Below are 20757 nucleotides of genomic sequence, written 5' to 3' on the forward strand. Positions count from 1 at the left end.
ATGGTTCAGATATGTGGATGACACTTTCACCATTTGGAGCCATGGAGAAGAAGAACTCAACAGGTTCCTGGAACATCTTAACAGCATCCACCCTAACATCCAGTTCACTATGGAAAAAGAAAAGGAAGGAAGACTGCCTTTTCTAGATGTCCTAGTCATCCGCAAACCAGATCAACAATTGGGTCACACCGTTTACAGAAAACCCACGCACACAGATAGATATCTACATAAAAACTCCAACCATCACCCAAGTCAAAAAAGAAGCACCATCAAAGCCTTGGCAGACCGTGCAAAAAGAATCTGTGAACCCCACCTCCTCCAAGATGAACTGAACCACCTCAACTGGGCTCTACAGGCCAATGGATACTCCACCTCAGACATCAGAAGAGCTGCAAGACCAAGAACAAGCCACAAGAGTAAAGATGAAGATCCACCCAGAGGAAAAGTATCCCTGCCATACATCAAGGGAACCACTGATCGCATAGGGAAGCTGATGAGGAAACACAACATACAAACAATCTACAAACCCACCAAGAAAATCCAACAAATGCTACGTTCAGCAAAGGACAAGAGGGATCCTCTCACCTCTGCAGGAGTCTACCGTGTACCATGCAGCTGTGGACAAGTCTACATAGGGACCACCAAACGCAGCGCCCAAACAAGAATCCAGGAACATGAAAGGCACTGCAGACTACTCCAACCAGAGAAATCAGCCATAGCAGAGCACCTGATGAACCAACCTGGACACAGCATTTTATTTGAGAACACAAAAATGCTGGACCACTCTCACAACCACCATGTCAGGCTACACAGAGAAGCCATTGAAATCCACAAACATGTGGACAATTTCAACAGAAAGGAAGAAACCATGAAAATGAACAAAATTTGGCTACCAGTTTTAAAAAATTCTAAAATTAAAACAACAGAGAGAAAAACAGGCAGGGACATCTAATCACCTTTCATTAAGAGTTTGCTCCAGGCACAGTCAGCCCATTGTATGCTAATCAAGGTGGTCAATTGAAAAGATTCACACCTAGCCCATCTTACAAAAGCCTTTTGTCTCACCCTGGTCTTTCCACAGATATATAAACCCCCTTTTTTCCCAGCCCAGCAGACCTCACCCTCTGAGGATGCCTGCCATAGATGCAGGCGAAACGTCAGGAGAAATGCCTCTAGAACATGGCCATATAGCCCGAAAAAACCCACAAGAACTGAATTATTTAGCTACTTATGCTATTTTTATCAGTTTTATACCTACGTATGCAATGCTTTTGACACAATTTTTTTAAAAAAACCTTGTTTCATTATATGACCAGAGTACAACAGTCTCATTTGATTCATATTCGCTTCTAGGCTTGATTTGCCCTAGGAACCATATATAGAAAAGGGAAGTATGATGGCATCTTTGGTGTTCTGTGATATATCACTGAACTTCCAAGATTTTATTAGTTCCTTCATAGCTACCCTTCCATGTTGAAGTCTTCTTCTGATTTCTTGACTTCAGTCTCCATTCTGATTAATGACTAAGCCAAGTGATGGAAAATCTTGAACTATTTTAATGTCTTCATTGTCTACTGTAAAGTTAGGTAGATCATCTGTGGTCGTCATTTTATTTTCTTAACATTCCACAGTGAGATACAGCTTAATGGTGTAGCATTAGAAAATGTTGACCATTTCCGCTACCTTGGCAGCCACCTCTCCACCATAGTCAACATCAACGCTGAAATACAACACCGCCTGAGCTCTGCAAGTGCAGCATTTTCCCGAATGAAGCAGAGAGTGTTTGAGGACCGGGACATCCATAGGGATACCAAGGTGCTTGTCTATAAAGCTATTGTCCTCCCAACCCTGCTATATGCCTATGAGACGTGAACTGTCTACAGACGTCACATGCAACTCCTGGAATGATTCCATCAGCGCTGCCTCCGGAAAATCCTGCAAACCTCCTGGGAAGACAAGCGGACAAACGTCAGTGTGCTGGAAGAAGCAAAAACTACCAGCATTGAAGCAATGGTCCTCCAACATCAACTCCGCTGGGCTGGCCAGTTCAAAGCAGATATTGTGGGTTATGTAACTGTGTGGAAGGGCCCTGGGTTATCTGAATCCCTTTCCACACAGCTGAATAAAACCCCACATCATCTGCTTTGAACTGGGATATTTGGCAGTGTGGACTCAGGTATTCATAGAATCATAGAATCATAGAATCAAAGAGTTGGAAGAGACCTCATGGGCCATCCAGTCCAACCCCCTGCCAAGAAGCAGGAATATTGCATTCAAATCACCCCTGACAGATGGCCATCCAGCCTCTGTTTAAAAGCTTCCAAGGAAGGAGCCTCCACCACACTCCGGGGCAGAGAGTTCCACTGCTGAACGGCTCTCACAGTCAGGAAGTTCTTCCTAATGTTCAGATGGAATCCAGTTCAAAGCAGATATTGTGGGTCATTCTGCCTTGATATTGTGGCTTATGTGACTGTGTAGAAGGGTGTTGGGTTATCTGATACCCCTTCGACACAGCTGAATAAAATCCCACATCAGCTGCTTTGAACTGGTATATCTGGCAGTGTGGACTCAGGTATTCCAGTTCAAAGCAGATATTGTGGGTAATTCTGCCTTGATATTGTGGCTTATGTGACTGTGTAGAAGGGTGTTGGGTTATCTGATACCCCTTCGACACAGCTGAATAAAAAACCCCATCATCTGCTTTGAACTGGGATATTTGGCAGTGTGGTCTCAGATATTCCAATTCAAAGCAGATATTGTGGGTTATGTGGTCATGTGGAAGGGCCCTGGGTTATCTGAGGCCCCTTCCACACAGCTGAATAAAACCCCACATCATCTGCTTTGAACTGGGATATTTGGCAGTGTGGACTCAGGTATTCCAGTTCAAAGCAGATATTGTGGGTCATTCTGCCTTGATATTGTGGCTTATGTGGCTGTGTGGAAGGGCCCTGGGTTATCTGAGACCCCTTCTACACAGCTGCATAAAATCCTACATCATCTGCTTTGAACTGGGATATTTGGCAGTGTGGACTCAGGTATTCCAGTTCAAAGCAGATATCGTGGGTTATGTGGCTGTGTGGAAGGTCACTGGGTTATCTGAGGCCCCTTCCACACAATAAAATCCCACATCATTGGTTTTGAACTGGGATATTTGGCAGTGTGGACTGGGGTATTCCAGTTCAAAGCTGATATTGTGGGTTATGTGGCTGTGTGGAAGGTCGCTGGGTTATCTGAGGCCCCTTCCACACAATAAAATCCCACATCATTGGCTTTGAACTGGGATATTTGGCAGTGTGGACTGGGGTATTCCAGTTCAAAGCTGATATTGTGGGTTATGTGGCTGTGTGGAAGGTCGCTGGGTTATCTGAGGCCCCTTCCACACAATAAAATCCCACATCATTGGCTTTGAACTGGGATATTTGGCAGTGTGGACTGGGGTATTCCAGTTCAAAGCTGATATTGTGGGTTATGTGGCTGTGTGGAAGGTCGCTGGGTTATCTGAGGCCCCTTCCACACAATAAAATCCCACATCATTGGCTTTGAACTGGGATATTTGGCAGTGTGGACTGGGGTATTCCAGTTCAAAGCTGATATTGTGGGTTATGTGGCTGTGTGGAAGGTCGCTGGGTTATCTGAGGCCCCTTCCACCCAGCTGAATAAACTCCCACACCATCTGCTTTGGGCTGCGTGGAAGGGTCCCCAGAGAAGTGATCTAGTCCCCAGAGAAGCGTCCCGATTGGACCTTTGGTAGGCTTTTGAAAAATGCATGGGTTGCAGACATCGGAGCGTGGAGACTTGAGGGAAAGGGGGGGGGGGTGTTCTTTTGTAAGTGGAGGAATGCCTGGATGTCACGGAGGGGGGTCTGTGCAGGGTGGGAGGGAGGTAGCGAGATCAGCGGTGGCGTGGACTGGGGGGAAGCTGGACCCGGGAAGCCTTTTGAAAAATGCACCCGGGAGCAGCCCGAGGGACTTGGCAGGAGGGAGGGAGGGAGGGAGGCGGGGGCCCAATCTGCTCGGGCGCAGTGGCTCCACCTCCCGGCCTGCGTCGCGGTTGGCTGCTGCTGGGCTCGGGCGGCGAAGGAGTTAAGCGCCGGCTGCCTTTCCTCCTGGTTCTGCCCCCCCCCCCCCCCCCTCTGCTTCTCCTGCTTCTTCTCCTCCTCCTCCTTTGCTCTGCTGGGCTGGGCGCCGCTTCCCTCCCGCTCGGAGTCGGGGGCTCGCTCTGCCAAGGCGAAGATGGCGACGGAGGGGACCGGCGGAGAGCCCGGCTCCGGCGGGCGAGGAGAGCCGGCGGCCGCGGTAGGCAATGGCCAAGGAGGACTCTTGCGTTTGGGCAAAGGGAGGTCTCCCCCCTCCCTTTGGAGACCCCTTCCCTTCCCTTCTTTTGGGTTGAAGGGACGCACAGTCCCCGCGGGGTCGAGCAGAGCCTTCCTAGACCGAGATCGGACCGCTTTGGAGGGCCTGGGAGGGGATCCACTGGGACGCAAGGACCCCGAGTCCATCGCCGCTGCTGCTTGGCACTGGCAGGGCTTCGGCATTCCCTCTTTTGTCCTCTTCTCCATCTGGAAAAGAAGGGGCAAATCCCTCGCCTACTCCCCCCCCCCCACTCCCCTCCTTCCAGGAGGCGGCTCCCTATTGTTTCCTTGCTCTGAAGGGTGGATTTCGCGGGAAGGAGCTGACCACGCGAGTCCCTATTTTCCCCCCTAATGAGATGTCACGAGTGGATCGCCTCTGTCCTTAGAGATCGCCTTTCCTCTTGGATATTCCCCTTCAATATGTGTGCTTTTTCTTCCCCTACCGAGCTGTGCGGGGGGAAAAACACGCGTGGGATATTGTGATCAGAGCAGAGGAAGGGATTGTGCTTGAATGCCTCACCTTTTGTGTCGGGGAAAAAAAAACAGAACTATTGGGTTGTTGTGGGTTTTCCCGGGCTGTATGGCCATGTTCTAGAAGCATTCTCTCCTGACGTTTCGCCTGCAGGGGTTGTGAGGTCTATTGGAAACTAGGAAAATTAGGTTTTATATTGTTTTGAAGATACAAAGCGAAGATCAGGTGTTTGTTTTTCTCCCCCTGTTAATTATGCAGATAATAATTCCTCTTTTCATCCCCTTGTGAAGGAGGTGAAGGAAAGGTCTGTTGTGTGTCTTTCCCTTCATGCTAAATATAAGCCCTGGCAGTCCCTTCCCCTCCAATCCTGGTCTCCTTCTGGTTTGGCCCCCTCTCTTTCCATCCTCTGTTTGACACACAGCCTCCCTTTCCAATCCTCATTGTTGTGACTGGCATCTGCCCTTCCTTCCTTCCTTTCCCTAATTCCCAGGTCAGTTTCCACTCAGTCCCTTTGCCGCTTGGCTGGCTCTGTGGCGGGAGCTCCTCCTGCTGTCAGTGGAAACGCATGGAAAAATCCATGCTTGGGGTCCCTCCCCTTGAAAGCTGGAAATCAAAAGGCTCTGGTCACTTGCACCACCAACCTACCAACCAACTGGTGTCCTTGGTCCCTAAAATAATCTCTCTTGGTTTTTGCCTCCAAAGCACTTTGAGAAAGGACTGGCTCACAGTGTAGAGCTTCTTATTATTATTTCCATAAGGTACCAAATGTATTGGAACTTTTGTTTGTGTGTCTCAGGAGCAACTTGCGAAACTGCAAGTTGCTTCTGGTGTGAGAGAACTGGCTGTCTGCAAGGACGTTGCCCAGGGGACATCCGGATGTTCTAATTGTAAAGGAATGCTAAGGATATGCATTGGAGCCCCTGGTGGTGCACTGGATTAAACCGCTGAGCTGCTGAACTGGCTGACCAAAAGGTTTCAGGTTCGAATGCGGGGAGTGGCATGAGCTCTTGCTGTTAGCCACAGCTTCTGCCAATGTAGCCATTCAAAAACATGCAAATGTGAGTAGATCAATGGGTACAGCTCTGGTGAGAAGGTAACGATACTCCATGCAGTCATGACCTTGGAGGTGTCTATAGACAACGCCAGCTCTTCAACTTCAGCGTTTTTCTCATATCTTGATATATTTGTTCTCCATTTTTATTTAACCCACTTGTGGCACAATGGGTTAAATCGCTGAGCTTCTGAACTTGCCAACCAAAAGGTTGGTGGTTTGAATCCGGGGAGTGGGGTGAGCTCCCACTGTTAGGCCCAGCTTCTACCAACCTAGCAATTCAAAAACATGCAAATGTGAGTAGATCAATAGGTACAATTTATTCAGGAAGGTAATGGTGCTTCATGCAGTCGTACTGGCCACATGACTTTGGAGGTGTCTATGGACAACACCGGCTCTTTGGCTTAGAAATGGAGATGAGCGCCACCCCTCCAGAGTCAGACACGACTGGACTGGCGGTTCAAATCCAGAGAGCGGGGTGATCTCCTGCTATTAGCCCCAACATGCAAATGTGAGTAGATCAATAGGTACTACTCCGGCGTGAAGGTAACGGTGCTCTATGCAGTCATGCCAGCCACATGACCTTGGAGGCATCTACGGACAACACCAGCTCCTCAGATTAGAAATGGAGATGAGCATCACCCCCAAGAGTCAGACACGACTAGACTTAAATGTCAAGGAGAAACCTTTACCTTTACTTATCCAACAATGTGCTACCCACCTATAACTGATTTTTCTATTATTATAATTATTATTAATTTGGTATCTTTCAGATACATTTTGTGATCACTTTTTTGTAGAATGATTGTGCTGTTGGTTCCATACATTCCTTTTCTTTTTGACCGATTCTATTTTTCTGTTTCTTCCACCAATGTTTTCATTCACAACCTTATAAAAAAAATCAATGTTGTATACAGTTGTCTCTCCATGTTTATGGATCTGACTTTTGTGAATTTGATTCTAAATATATTTCTCTAGGAATCTTGATATCCCCTACTTTGATTCTATGTTCAACTTCCTCAAGTCATGTTGGAGGACCTCGAGATGTCTGGAGAGAAAACCTGTTTAGGGATCTCTAGGGCCCTTTCCACACAGCTGAATAAAATACCACATTATCTGCTTAGAACTGGATTTATGGCAGTGTGGGCTGACATAACCTGGTTTAAAGCAGATATTGTGGGATTTTCTGCCTTGATCTTCTGGGTTATATGACTGTGTGGAACAACCCTAGGTCTTCCTATGCAGATTCTATTTTTAGCATCCAGCAGACGTTGACCAAAGAGTCATGCTGGAAGATCTAGAAATGCAGAGAGGTTGATTTTTTAAAATGAATTTCTTTCTCCGCAGGTTTTACTTCCATAAGGTTCCTGTACTCCTAACCCCAATAAATGTGTATTATCTGCCTTGATATATTGGATTGTATGGCAGTGTAGAAAGGTCCTTAGACCAGTGGTTCTCAACCCAGGTGTTTTGGCCTACAACTCCCAGAAATCTCAGCCAGTTTACCAGCTGTTGGGAGTTCTGGGAGTTGAAGGCCAAAACATCTGAGGACCCACAGCTTGAGAACCACTGCCTTAGACAATGGAACAAGAAATCCAAGGCAGCCAAACACTGTTACCATGTTCTAGAAGAGCCATGGTGGCGCAATGGTTAAATCCATGTGCTGACTAGACTGCTGACCTGAAGGTTGGGCTGCTGACCTGAAGATTGCGAGTTCAAATCTGCGCAACAAAGCGAACTCCCGTCTTTCAGCTCTAGCATGCGGGGACATGAGAGAAGCCTCCCAACAGGATGGTAACACATCTATAGACCGCCAATTCTCTCACACCAGGAGTGACTTGCAGTATGTTCTCAAGTTGCTTCTGACACAATTAATAAAAAATGTTCCAGATGTGTTGGACCACAGGTCCCACCATTTTGGTGAAGTGATGGAAGTTGCAATTGTAGACCTCTGAAGGTTCGCTGTTTAATGATGTCTAGAGCTGCTCTAAAGATAGTCCTGAATTTTTAAGTTACTCACTGAATTTTTCACCTTTCTCCTGGTAAAAACCTTTTCATTAAGCTCCCGTTAAAAGCATTTGAAGTCATAGCCCCTTCTCTGCTAAGTGGATTCTCAGAAAGCAGCTGACAGGTAACCCAGTGGAATCAATAGGTTTTTATTGCTTGAGGGTTTTGAAGGTTCAGAAAGTAAACAGAAGAGTAATTGAAGGAGGCATTAAAATTTGATGACCATATAGCCATTGGTAATACAGGTACACCTCAGTTAACAGAGGCTCCTTCTACACTGCCCTATATCTGAAGATCTGATCCCAGATTATCTGCTTCAAACTGGATTATATCAGTCAACACTTCTGGATAATCTGGAACAAGGAGATAATCTGGGATCTGATCCTGATATATAGGGTAGTGTAGATCCAATGCAAATCCAGATTATCTGAACTGAATTGTAAGTCAGTGTAAACTCATATAATCTAGTTGAAAGTAGATAATCTGGATTATCTGATGTGATAATCTGGATTATATGGCAGTGTAGAAAGGGCCAAAGCCTCTGACAAAGAAGTTGTTGTTTTTTTTAACAAAGGCTGCATCTACACTGCTGAATTGATGTCATGAGTCCCTTCAAGGAGAGAGGATGGTCTATAATAAAGTATTGTTATTTGAAACATAGTACACATTATGAAGATTAGTACACATTAAAGAAGATCACTATGCTAGCTTTTGTATTTGATCACACGTCAGACACTTCCCAAGGGTCTAGGACTGTGTGGTGTTTCAGCGAAAAACGTGTGCAGTTCCAAGTAAGGTGCCCTTTTGCAGCTGAGAGATGGTGATTTTGTCAACACCATTTTTTTTTAGTGAAGGTCAAGATCTTTAGGCACTGCACCCAGTGTGCCGATCACCACTGGGACCACCTTTACTATTATTATTATTATTATTATTATTATTATTTGCTATGAGATCCTGGGATTTATACTTTGGTGGGGTAGCATCACTCTTTGGAAGAGAAGGCTCAAGACCTTGTAAAAATGAGGGAAAGAGGATAGCAACTCCCCCAGCATGTTTTTGTAATACTTGAAATACTTTATAAGTATTGCCACTAAAATGGAAACTGTAAGAAAAATGGAGATTATTGAGAAGAAATATATATATATACATAGAGAGAGAGAGAGAGAGAGAGAGAGAGATATTATATATATATCTCCTTGGATACATTTTGAAAGAAAACTGCAAGTGGTCTGCTGGAGGTTCAAAGTGTTTCTCTTTATTTCCGCAAGACTTACTTGACCTGTTTACTTCATTTCCCACATGCATATTGTTGGCTTTGAATGAAAACTTAGTTGAATTGCTCATGTTTTGTTTTGTCTTTGCAATTAAACTACTTTTTTGCTGGTACCAGATTTTTCTGTTAGAACAGTAATGTCCTAGAATATATCTACGTCATTCATTGAGGTATATCTGTATATGAACATGGAGACATTTATTTTTAAATGGAAGAAACTATCTGTGGGTTCTTTCATGTCCAGCATTTGTTGAAAATCGTGTCACTTGTTTCGACATGGAAGGTTATTTATAGGCAGCAACCCCATTAAAAACCTGTTATTTTGAGCTTGATGGGGAGAGGGTATTTTTTTTTACTCTTAGTATTTTTATAGATTGGTTATGCAACAAAACATCAAAGAAGCTTTTAAATCTTTTTCCCCCCAGATCATGAAGGCATTTTAGAAAAAGCTGTCTTGAAGCAGCAAGTTCTGTGCACACTCATCTGGGAATAAAGGTGCATGTAGACTGTAGAATTAATGCAGTTTGAAACCCACTTTCACTGCCATGAATCAATGCAGTGAATAAATGAGATTTGTAGTTTGGTGAGGCACAAGCACTCATTTTGCAGAGAAGACTAAATTCCTTTAAAACGTCAACACCCATTATTCTATAGCATCATTGCTCAACCTGGGGGCCGAGACTACTAGAGGGGTCGAGAGGGAGTGTCAGAGGGGTCGCCAAAGACCATCAGAAAACACAGTATTTTCTGTTGATCATGGGGGTTCTGTGTGGGAATATTTGGCCCAATTCTCTCATTGGTGGGGCTCAGAATGTTCTTTGATTGTAAGTAAACTATAAATCCCAGCAATTACAACTCCCAAATGTCAAGGTCTACTTCCCCAAACTCCACCAGTGTTCACATTTGGACATATTGAGTATTCATGTCAAGTTTGGTCCAGATCCATCATTGTTTGAGTCCACAGTGTTTTCTGGATATAGGTGACCTACAAAACTCAACGTCAATGCCCACCAAACCCATCCCGTATTTTCTGTTGGTCATGGCAATTCTATGTGCCAAGTTTGGTTCAATTCCATTGTTGGTGGAATTCAGAATGCTCTGATTGTCGGTGAACTATAAATCTCAGCAACCACAACTCTTAAATGACAAAATCAACCCCCCCCCCTCCCCTCAACCTACCAGTATTCAAATTTGGGCATATTGGGTCTTTGTGATCTAGTAAATGAAAATACATCCTTCATATCAGATATTTTACATTACGATTCATAACAGTAACAAAATTACAATTACAAAGTAGCAACGAAAATAATTTTATGGTTGGGGATCACCAGAACACGAGGAACTGTATTAAGAGGTCAGGACATTAGGAAGGTTGAGAACCACTGTTCTATAGCATTTAATCCGAACAGTTAAAGTAATGTTAAACTGCATTAATTCTGCAGTTTAGATTAGGCATGGACAAACTTTCTAACTTGGGGGCCGCATGGTGGGCCAGAGCAGGGTGGGCGGGCCGGGAGGGAGGGAGTTCTCTCCAAGTCCCCTCCCTGCCCTTTCCTCCCCTTCTTCTTCTCTTTTGGAGGCAGAAAGTGAAGGAAAGATAGGAAAAGTTTGGATCCCAAAAGGGTTGGCCTTGGTCAAGATGAGTTGGTGGACGGGAGAGAGAAAGTGTATCCATGAGACCCTGTATTGCCTACTCCAGATATAGAATTCCCAATCCTTGAGGAACACGAGAATCCTAGAGTTGGATAAGACCTCCAAGGGCCATCCAGTCCAACCCCCTGCCATGCAAGAAGGCACAATCAAAGCACTCCCAATAGACAGGCCCTGCGGAAAAGCCTCCAGAGAAGGAGGCTCCACCACACCCCAGGCAGCCTATGCCACTCTCCAACAGCTCTTATTCTCAGGAAGTTCTTCCTAATCTTTTCAGTCAAATCTCTTTCCCTGATATTTGAATCCATTGCTCCTTTGTGCCCTGGTCTCTAGAGCAACAGAATATCAGTTTCCCCCCCTCTTCCTCAATGGGACACCCTTTAAAATCTTGAAACATGGTTCTCATGTTCCCTCTCTACCATCTCTTCTCCCAGCTAAACATCCCCCAGGAGGAAAGTAGGAAGGAAAAGGAAGGAAGGAAAGGAGGAAGGAAGGGTGGAAGGGAATTAAGGGAGGGAGGGAGGAAAAAGAGAAGTAAGGAAAAAAAGGGTAGGAAGGAAAGAGAAAGAGGGAAGAAGAAAGGATAAAAGGATGGAAGGTGAAAGAAAGGGAAGGAGGTAGGAAAGAAGGAATGATGGATGAAAGAGTGGAAAGAAGGAGGAAGAAAGGAAGGGATAGAAGGGGAAGGAAAGAGAGAAGGAAGGAAGGATAGGGCGGTGAGAAAGGAAGGAAGGAAGGAAGGAAGGAAAGAGGGAAGTAAGGAAGGATCAAAGGGTGGAAAGAAGAAGGGAGGGAGGGAGAAAGAAAGAGGGAAGGATTGAAGAGAGGGAAGGGGAAGGAAAGAGAGAAGGAAAGAAGGATAGGGTGGTGAGAAAAAGAAAGGAAAGAAAGAAGGAAGGATGAAAGGGTAGAAGAGAAGGAGGGAGGGAGAAAGTGTAAGGGTAAGGAAAGAAGGGAGGGAGGGAAGGAGGAAGGAAAGAGAAAAATAAGAAAGGATGGTAAGAGAGAGGAGACCCTGAGAAAAGAGCATTCGGCCCCCAGGCCTGGTGTAGATATTTGGTGTAGATGCGCTCTAAATCTCCTTGAAATCACTGGATTTTATTTTTTGACTCAATATACAACAGAGAGGACTCTCAAAGTAATACTCTTAGTTTGTCTTGTGTACAAAAGAAGAAGCGCCACTATCTTTGCTCCAACTGTGAGATTTTGGATTTTTGCCCAGATCCCAGATTAATTTGTAACTTGGAAGTTCAGTGAGATTTCCAGTAGTGTGTTTTCAAGTGAACCCAAGCCTTTTGGCTTTGCTTGCCCTGAGCCTGAAAGCACAGACAGTCCAATAAACAGTTTAAAAGGAACGGCAACGGTTACAGAGTATCATTTTATTGTTACTTAACTCTCAACGTAAGGATGCCATTTTAAGCAAAACTGCCATCGATATTTAATGCCAGCTACTGCTTCCATTATATAGTTGGGGGTGGAGAGGGTTTATACCCAGTAACTTTCAAGCGACTATCTTGGCAGGCTTTTGCTGGAAACATGCATAGAATATTATGGGAAAAGAACGCTGGCTTTTAATGTCAGCAAGAAATTTATGACCAGGATGGGGGAGATGGAGGGAAAGAAAAGACGATGAGGATGAAGGGAGTTCTTTTTTAACAGCCATATTTGGGAATGAAGCCAAAATTCTTCTCATTCTAGGCTTTCCTGAATCAAGCAGTTGGTGTGTGTGTGTGTGTGTGTGTGTGTGTAGGGCTTCTTCTTCTTCTTCTTCTTCTTCTTCTTTGCAAATCTTAGTATCTGCTTTGTTTCCATGGCAATGGTGACAAGGGAAAAACTTGAAGGCAGTTGGCGTGATTCACCCCTCACACCTACAGGAAGCTGAAATCCACCTTCTTCGTGATGTTGGCACAGAGGCCATCCTTTATGGGTAGAGCTTCTGCCTTTGTGTATAGAATGCTATGGGTTTATTTATTTACTGTATTTATATACCGCCTTTCTCAGCCAAAGGGCAACTCAGGGCAGTTTGAACCCTGCCATCATAAAAGAGACTTAGGCCCCATCTACACTGCCATATAATCCAGTATCTGATTGTCTGCTTTGAGTGGGATTATATGAGTCTATAGTGCCCTATAATCTGGTTCAAAGCAGATAATCTGGGACCAGGAACTGGATTATATGGCAGTGTAGATGGGGCCACAAAAAAAGGACTCCTCCTTTGAGACATTGAGGTTCTTGGCCAGTTGAAGAAGACAGTGATGGGTTAACTAGACCAAAGATGGGCTTTCCCTGTTAATAGATATCCATATAATGATTTGTTATGTCTTGAAGACTAGGGCGTGGAACAATGGCTCCACACTACAGGCGATTCCACCTAAACGTTAGGAAGAACTATGAGAGCTGTTCAGCAGTGGAACTCTCTGCTCCAGAGTGTGGTGGAGGCTTTTAAGCAGAGGCTGGATGGCCATCTTTCAGGAGTGCTTTGAATGCAATTTTCTTGCTTCTTGGTACGGAGTTGGACTGCATGGCCCACAAGGTCTCTTCCAACTCTATTATTCTATGATTTTATAATTCAAATAGTTTCCAATTTAGGGTCAACCTATCACAATGGTTCAGATGAGAGCAGGGATTTCCATCGTCTTCTTTTAAAATTGATAGAGTGTAATTTGTCCAAGGTCAACCAGTACATTTCCATGACTAAGCGGAGATTTGATCCTTTGCTCCCAAGGTCATGGGCATTGTAAACCATCATATACATTTGGTAGTGCTAGATGATGATGTTGATGATGATGTGCTAGTCCAATGCTCAAACCTTATCCAAGTAATTTAGTATTACTTCTGGAGTAGCATCCAGTATTGACCCTACCTCATATGCAAACGGTAGCAAAAATGCCCACATAGGCCGATTCTAACCAGGGAAAATAGACTTCTACCATTTTAAAGTTGATCTTTCTTTTTGTATTGTTCTATGCAAATCTGCATTTAGACATTATTTGGTTTTTTAATTTAAAAATATGTAACATAAATGGGGGGGGGGTGGAGAAATCAGAATGGATGAATAGCATTTCATTGGGGAAAATTGCTTTGTGATAAGCGTGTATTGACTTAAGAGCTCAGTCACAGAATGAATTAAACTTAAATCAAGGTATTTGGTGTGTATGGGGGCATCTAAAGCATTTTGGTATGCATTTTTTGTAGTAGTTTGGAGGGAGGGGCATTTTAATCCCCACAGTTTTAAAATATGTGGCTGAGTATTATAGAGTTTTCAATATATCCATGGAGATTTGTGAAGTTGCAAAAATGGATCAGGGGACACATTGTCATGCAACCCACAGGCCACACTTTCCCAGCCCTGATTTAAACATAGCCCCCACCATTTGTAGGGCCTCATTCTATGTTGGACTTTATCCCAGTATCACAACTATGGAGATACTGGGTACATAGTAACAAGTTTTTCAGCTTTGCATTCATTGCAAAGAAGGCCTCCCACATACTTTTCATTGTGCTTTAATAACATCACAACAAATTTGAAGGATCATGTAGCCTAAAGCAACCAGGAAGACTTGTTCCCAGGCCAATTTGGGAATAGTCTCATGGAGGATGAAATAGTCCAGTCGTGGGGTTGCTCCAGTGACATAGGGCAGGGCCATCACAGCAAAATACCAGGCTTTGATCAACCTCTTATCTCTGAACACAGATCAGAGATAGTAATGTAATACGTTGTTGCTGGATGAGAGACCTCCATTGGTCACATCTGATTCATGTGTTAGAGAGTCCCCCTTCTTTTACTACATAAGGCTGTTGGAAATCCTTTACCTTTAGTAGCTTTCATTGTTTGTAAGACCTATTGTAGAGGTTAAATACCTTCAAGGCACATTTAATTCTTGAAACTAAACAGGGTCAGCACTGATTAGTACTCAAATGGGAGACCACCAGTGAATACGGTTCCGGCCCAGCTAACCTGTCCGAACGTATCTCCCTCTGTGATCCCCCTCAGAGGCTAAGATTGTCTGGGGAAAGCCTTGCTCTCAGTTCCACCCCCCTCGCAAGTGCAACTAGTGGGAACGAGAGACAGGGCCTTCTCAGTGGTGGCCCCTCTTTATGGAACTCCCTCCCCTGTGAAATTAGATTGCCCCCCTCTCTCCTGGCCTTAAAGAAAAAAACTAAAACATGGCTCTGGGATCAGGCCTTTGGTCAGTAATGGGAACGGTGCAATAAGAGATTATAAATCCATATTGATTACTCTAACTGGCCCTGGATTATGACCTGGATTATGTGATTTTAAATTGTTGTTTTAATGTGATATTTTAACTGGTTGGTTTTAATATTTTAATGTTTTAGGGTTTTTTATCGGTGATATGTGTACACGCAGCACCTAATTGTTGCCTTTGTAAGGCCACTCTGAGTCCACTTTGGTGTCGAGAGGGGTAAGATATAAGTGTGGTAAATAATAAATAATAATAATACCAGGTGCTGTAGGCTATATTTCAGGGGAAGGTGAAACCATCTCTGAGTATCCCTTGCCTACGGAAGTGCTATGAAATTCAAGTGGCTGGCATAAGTCGACAGGTGACTTGAAGGCACACACACACATGGTATCACTATGTCCTGAAAGCAGCAGTACATGTATACATTTCTAAAGAAACAGAGACCTGGGAGTTCTCATTCCATATATCTACTAGTAGCCATTTAATGGCTTTAGCCTTAGTAGTCATTGAATTGTTTCAGTCATTGAATGGTTTCAGCAAAAGACTACACAGGCAGTATGTTTTTTAAGGTAAAAGTAAAGGTTTTTCTCTGACATTAAATCCAGTCATGTCCGACTCTGGGAGTTGGTGCTCATCTCAATTTCTAAGCCAAAGAGTTGGCATTGTCCGTAAACACCTCCAAGGTCATGTGGCTGGCATGACAAGTTTGGCAGCTTAGCGGTTTAACCCACTCTGCCAATGGGGGCTCCATATGCTTTATAAACATCCTGTGTATTTTGCTGTCATTTTCCCATTTAATTAATTGGCCACAACTTCCATCATCATATTTGCAATTGCTAGGAAAAATGTGAATCCATATGTCATGAAAACATGCTTTTAGAAAGGGCTTCACCTAATAGTTGAGTGGGTATATAAGGTCCCGGATTCAATATCTGTGATTTCTAATTAAGACTGGAAAAGCCTCCTGCCTGAAACCTGATAGAGCCACTACTAACTATAGGACTGAGAAGGGTGGGGAATCCCCAGCTACAGCTTCAGGCATCCCACATACCAGCCAGTGGCCATGTTGGCTGGTGTACTCTAAGGGTCCTTCCACACTACACAAATACAGCACCATGATTCCACTGTCGTTGCCATGGCAAGATCTTAATCCTGGATCTGTGGTTTTAAGGGTAGGGATTCTCAGAGAGCTCAAGTGCTAATGACAAACCCCAGGATATGATAGGATGTTGCCATTGCATTTAAAATGGAATCATAGCATTGTGACTGTGTAGTGTAAATTGATCCTAAAAATCATTGTCCAGAAAGTAACTTTTCACCATCTCAATTTATATAGCTAGCACTCTATATTGTTTATTCCTGCACAACAGTGGGTTGGACTGGATGGCCTCTTCCAGCGCTAGAATTCTGTGATTTTGCACTTTGCTAAATGGGCCAGTGTATTTCCTTGTATCATATAGAGAATAAAAAAACAGAATCAAATGCAAAAAAGGTGATGGGGATGTAGTTGTAGAAGTGGTTTTGATAATGTTTTGATAAGATTTGTTTAGCCTTTACCTTCCTCCAAGGCTGAGAATGTTTCACCCAGTGGATTTTATAGTTTATTTTATTTTATTTATTTATCGTGTCAGGAGCAACCAGACAGTTGTATTACATTTTTAACAAAACAAACAAACAGACAGACAGACAAAACACAAAGTTTGCAAGCTTGGTAGTTGATTAAACGTCCTTTGACCAGTAGCTGGCCACTTGGAGTGCTTCTGGTGTTGCTGCAAGAAGGTCTTCCATTGTGCATGTGGCAGGGCTCAGGTTGCATTGCAGCAGGTGGTCAGTGGTTTGCTCTTCTCCAAACTCGCATGTCGTGGATTCCACTTTGTAGCCCCATTTCTTAAGGTCGGCTCTGCATCTCATGGTGCCAGAGCGAAGTCTGTTCAGCACCCTCCAAGTCGGCCAGTTTTCTGTGTGCCCAGGGGGGAGTCTCTCATTTGGTATCAGCCATTGGTTGAGGTTCTGGGTTTGAGCCTGCCACTTTTGGACTCTTTTGGATTTTATAGCTGAGTGAGGATTTGAGCCCATATCCCCAGAGCTGTAATCCAACACTCAGACCACTATACGAAACCGGTTCCTAGTGGTACTAATAGCTTATTTTTATTCTTGAAAGTCATCCTGTTTTGAAGAATAAACCCACCCTTCCTCCCTTCCCTCCTTCCTCCCTTCCTTCTGAGAGTTGCCCTTCTTTTGCATGTGAGTAGCCATAAGGGAGCTTTCCATTTTCCTAATAAGTAAGGAGGGGAGTCCTTGTTGCCACCTCATTGTGACTACAACAGGGTGACTAAAAGCTGTTAACGGGCACTCTAGAGGTGCTAAGTGGTCTTGAGTATGCACTTCTTTGACATTAATAATTCAAGGATTTCTTTTTTCAAACCTCAGTGGAACCAGCAAAATAATGAAGATGAACAAGCAAACATCTGATTTCTTAGAAAAATTATTTGCTCTCTGCTTGTGATTCTCTTAATTTATCATTAAGGTCATTCACTAAGAGATTCCTGGACATGTTCGCAGTTATCAGGCAGTCATCAGACAGTCATATTTCTTGACACAGGCATTATCTTCATGTGATATGAGCATTTATGTGTTAATGTTGTGTGCCTTCGAATAATTTCCAATTTAAGAAGAACCTAAGATGAATCTATCATGGATTTTTTTCTTGACAATATGCATTCAGAGGAGATTTGTCATTACCTTCCTCTGATTTGAGAGAGAGAGACTTGCCAGAGGTTACTCAGTGGGTTTCCATGGCTGAGCATGGACTTGAACCAGAATCATAGTTTGACATGGAAATCATTGTATATTAACTCTGGAGCACATATGCATACACACACACGAGCATGTAAGATTTTAATGGACCAGTTCAAAAGGAAAGAACAAACTGTCCTATAAGAGTAAAAAAAAAAAAAACTATCATGAATGTATCTACTTTTCTTTGCAAGTGTTGTTGCTAATGCATATTTTTGGCAGCGCCAAAGGAGCTTTTGCTCTTTCAAAACCTCCGACCTTGAGCAGGGAAAAGCCTGCCAATGATGCTTGGAAAAAATGATACTGAGAGAGGCACAAAAAGGACAGGATTAGAAACCCAAAGGATTTATTGGAGGTTTGGGTGTTTTTTTCCTTTTGTTTTCCTGAAGAGGCCTGCTCTTGAACATGCTGTTCTCCAGACTGACAACTTGTGCTTTGAACTGGATATTTTTGAAAAAAATTGACTTTTCTGTGCAAAAGTATGAAGCCTCTTCACGTGTTTGCTTATTCAAAAAACCAAAAATTTAACCAGTTCCAGAAATGTTGGGTTTTTTTCATCTTTATGGGGATGTGCAATTTGTAGTTTTTATAGTGCTTTCAGCAGGGGAACCTCAAACCCTACCTGATTTGTGACCTGTGAGATACATTTGAATGGATATAAGAAGAAGAGTACAGTGTAACTCCAACTGTTCGCTGTAGAATTAATGCAGATTGACACTTGCTTTAACTGCTATGGTTCAATAATAATAATAATAATAATTATTATTATTATTATTATTTATTTGTACGCCTCCCTATCTCCATGAGTATTGACTTATCAAATTTCATCTGATTTTGGGGGGTCTACTTCGGTTGTAGTTACAGTTGGATAACCCTCCAGATGTTTTTTGATTGCAGCTTCCATGCTTACTCTCAATTGACTCTGTTGGCTAGGGCTGCTGGGAGTTACAGTCTAACAGGATGGTCTCTATCCTTAATTTTGACCCCTAAAATTACAATTCTATAAACACATATGTTTCTGCCTTTATTTCTGAGTACGAATAGGCAAGACGTTGGGGTTGCCAGATGTTGCTACACTAAGGATCCTGTCGACATCCATCACTGGCTACTAAAAACATCTGGAAGTCCATATGTGTTCCAGCCCTGGTGTATAGCATTTGTGTTCTTGATGAGTTTCATAGGTGATCATAATAGGCCAGTCTGGTTATTGCCCCACCATTACAAACTTATAGCATCCCTACTGCTGAGCATGGTGGAATTCCCTGCCAGGTAGGCAGAGTTTCATTAAAACATGCCAAAATGTCAAATAATAAATTTAATCTTCATGTTTAAAATTGTCTACTTATGCATAACGACCAAATGGGTTCTTTAAATGAAATCCCCAATGTTTAAATTCTGCGTGCCAAATGTCACCCTTGAGCAAAATTTTCTTTTGCCATAGTCATAAAATCCAATATACTGGAACGGCTGTTCTAGACTTAGTGCTGCACTGGAAATACTTTACCACAACCCATCATTCACAAGACTTTATTGGGAATTTATTCATAAGCACTGTAATGGACAAGAGAAAGAAAATATGTTTTGTTTGTGAGTATCCAATTTTTCTTCTAATGGCCAGAGCATGACAAGATGGCTTGTTATGCTGGAACTATACTTCTATAGGATAAATGTTAATCTATTAAAGAACAAAGACTGGAGTATTAAATTCACTTACCTGGCATTGAGCTTCACTGAACCTGGTGGCCTTTCTTCTGAGAAATAGAACTTGTTCTGAGTAAACATGTATAGGATTACACTGTTGAACTGTTTTCCTAGTTTTCTCATGCATTGCATCACATTGCCTTTCTAAATATAGTACAGCATATTCATTTATAGTTTTACCTAGGATAGGAAACTATACCAATAGTAATTACTGTGAATTGCAGAATGAAAAAGCCTTCCAATTTCTTATGTGAAACTGTTTATCTATGTGTAGATTGAACAACTATCTTTTGAAAACTAAGGACGTCATCAGACGGGCAAAATTGGCCATCCTATGACACTTGGACCTTAAGACACAGAGCCCGCTGGATCCCATCACATGATGTTGATCTACTTCTGACGGGGCTCTGTGCCTGAAGTGAAATCCAAGTATCACAGGAGGCAATGCTGGCAACATGGTAGGCTTCCCGTGTTGCATAGACAACAACGGAGGGGAAGTTGGTGGTGACGCTTCCTCCCATGGGATGAGATATGGGGATATGTGGGGCACAGGACAATGAGTTGCCCATGCCCCATGCCAGATTCTCCACAATCTGTGGTGAATCCCCTCACTATTGCCTGGATATGTGACCTCATTGTGATGAGGTCCTAAATGAATCTAGTAAAATGCCTGGAAGAAGGACTATCTAAGAACCTCTCTATAAGATATCTCGAGTTCTTTGACAGAAGAAAAGTGTGGAGCTATTAATAGATAAACCACCGTCTCCATAGTGTTGCTGCTCCATGTCCTATCACATTGACTTTTAAAGGAATGTAAATTACTGTAACATAGTTTTGGCCACATAACAGTCCATAGAGCCATCAGTTGAACCAGGAACATGCCAACCATCAACATGACTTTGGGACATCTCTACAGGTTTCCCTCGCCTTCTGATGCCTTGGTTTCCAATGCCTTGCTCTTTTGAGAAATCTAAATTCAAGCTATGTACTTAGTCAACCTGGCACCATCAAGGGTTCAATCTCTCTCCGCTGGAGTCCTGGTTAAGGATAGGATTTGGAACAATGGGTGTTATAATTATTGTTTTATTTTTTTCTTTGTGTTACATTTTGTTTACCCCCCCCCCCAAAAGCTAACTTGTCTAGCCCTGTCTATATGAAATATAAAACCCATATGTTTTGGCATCTAGGTCTGCTATTAATTGGCTAAAGATATTTTATTTTGTTGTCTGGATATCTCTATTCTATCAACAT

At 43.2% G+C, this 20757-nt stretch overlaps 1 protein-coding gene across 3 annotated transcripts in view; it reads left to right on the forward strand.

The window, feature by feature from the left end:
• The first annotated feature begins 4152 nt into the window (after window positions 1–4152).
• The window catches only part of CTTNBP2 (cortactin binding protein 2), a 139002-nt gene continuing 122397 nt past the window's right edge, over window positions 4153–20757 (forward strand). The window contains exon 1 of one of the 3 annotated variants that reach the window (XM_060777704.2): window positions 4153–4295. In XM_060777704.2, the coding sequence (XP_060633687.2) occupies window positions 4233–4295 (63 nt within the window). In that variant the 5' untranslated portion in view covers window positions 4153–4232. The remainder of the gene's footprint in view (window positions 4296–20757) is intronic. The other 2 variants (XM_060777703.2, XM_060777705.2) reach the window with 2 other exon arrangements.

The sequence above is a fragment of the Anolis sagrei genome, chromosome 5, assembly GCF_037176765.1.
Source record: "Anolis sagrei isolate rAnoSag1 chromosome 5, rAnoSag1.mat, whole genome shotgun sequence".
Lineage (NCBI taxonomy): Eukaryota > Metazoa > Chordata > Lepidosauria > Squamata > Dactyloidae > Anolis > Anolis sagrei.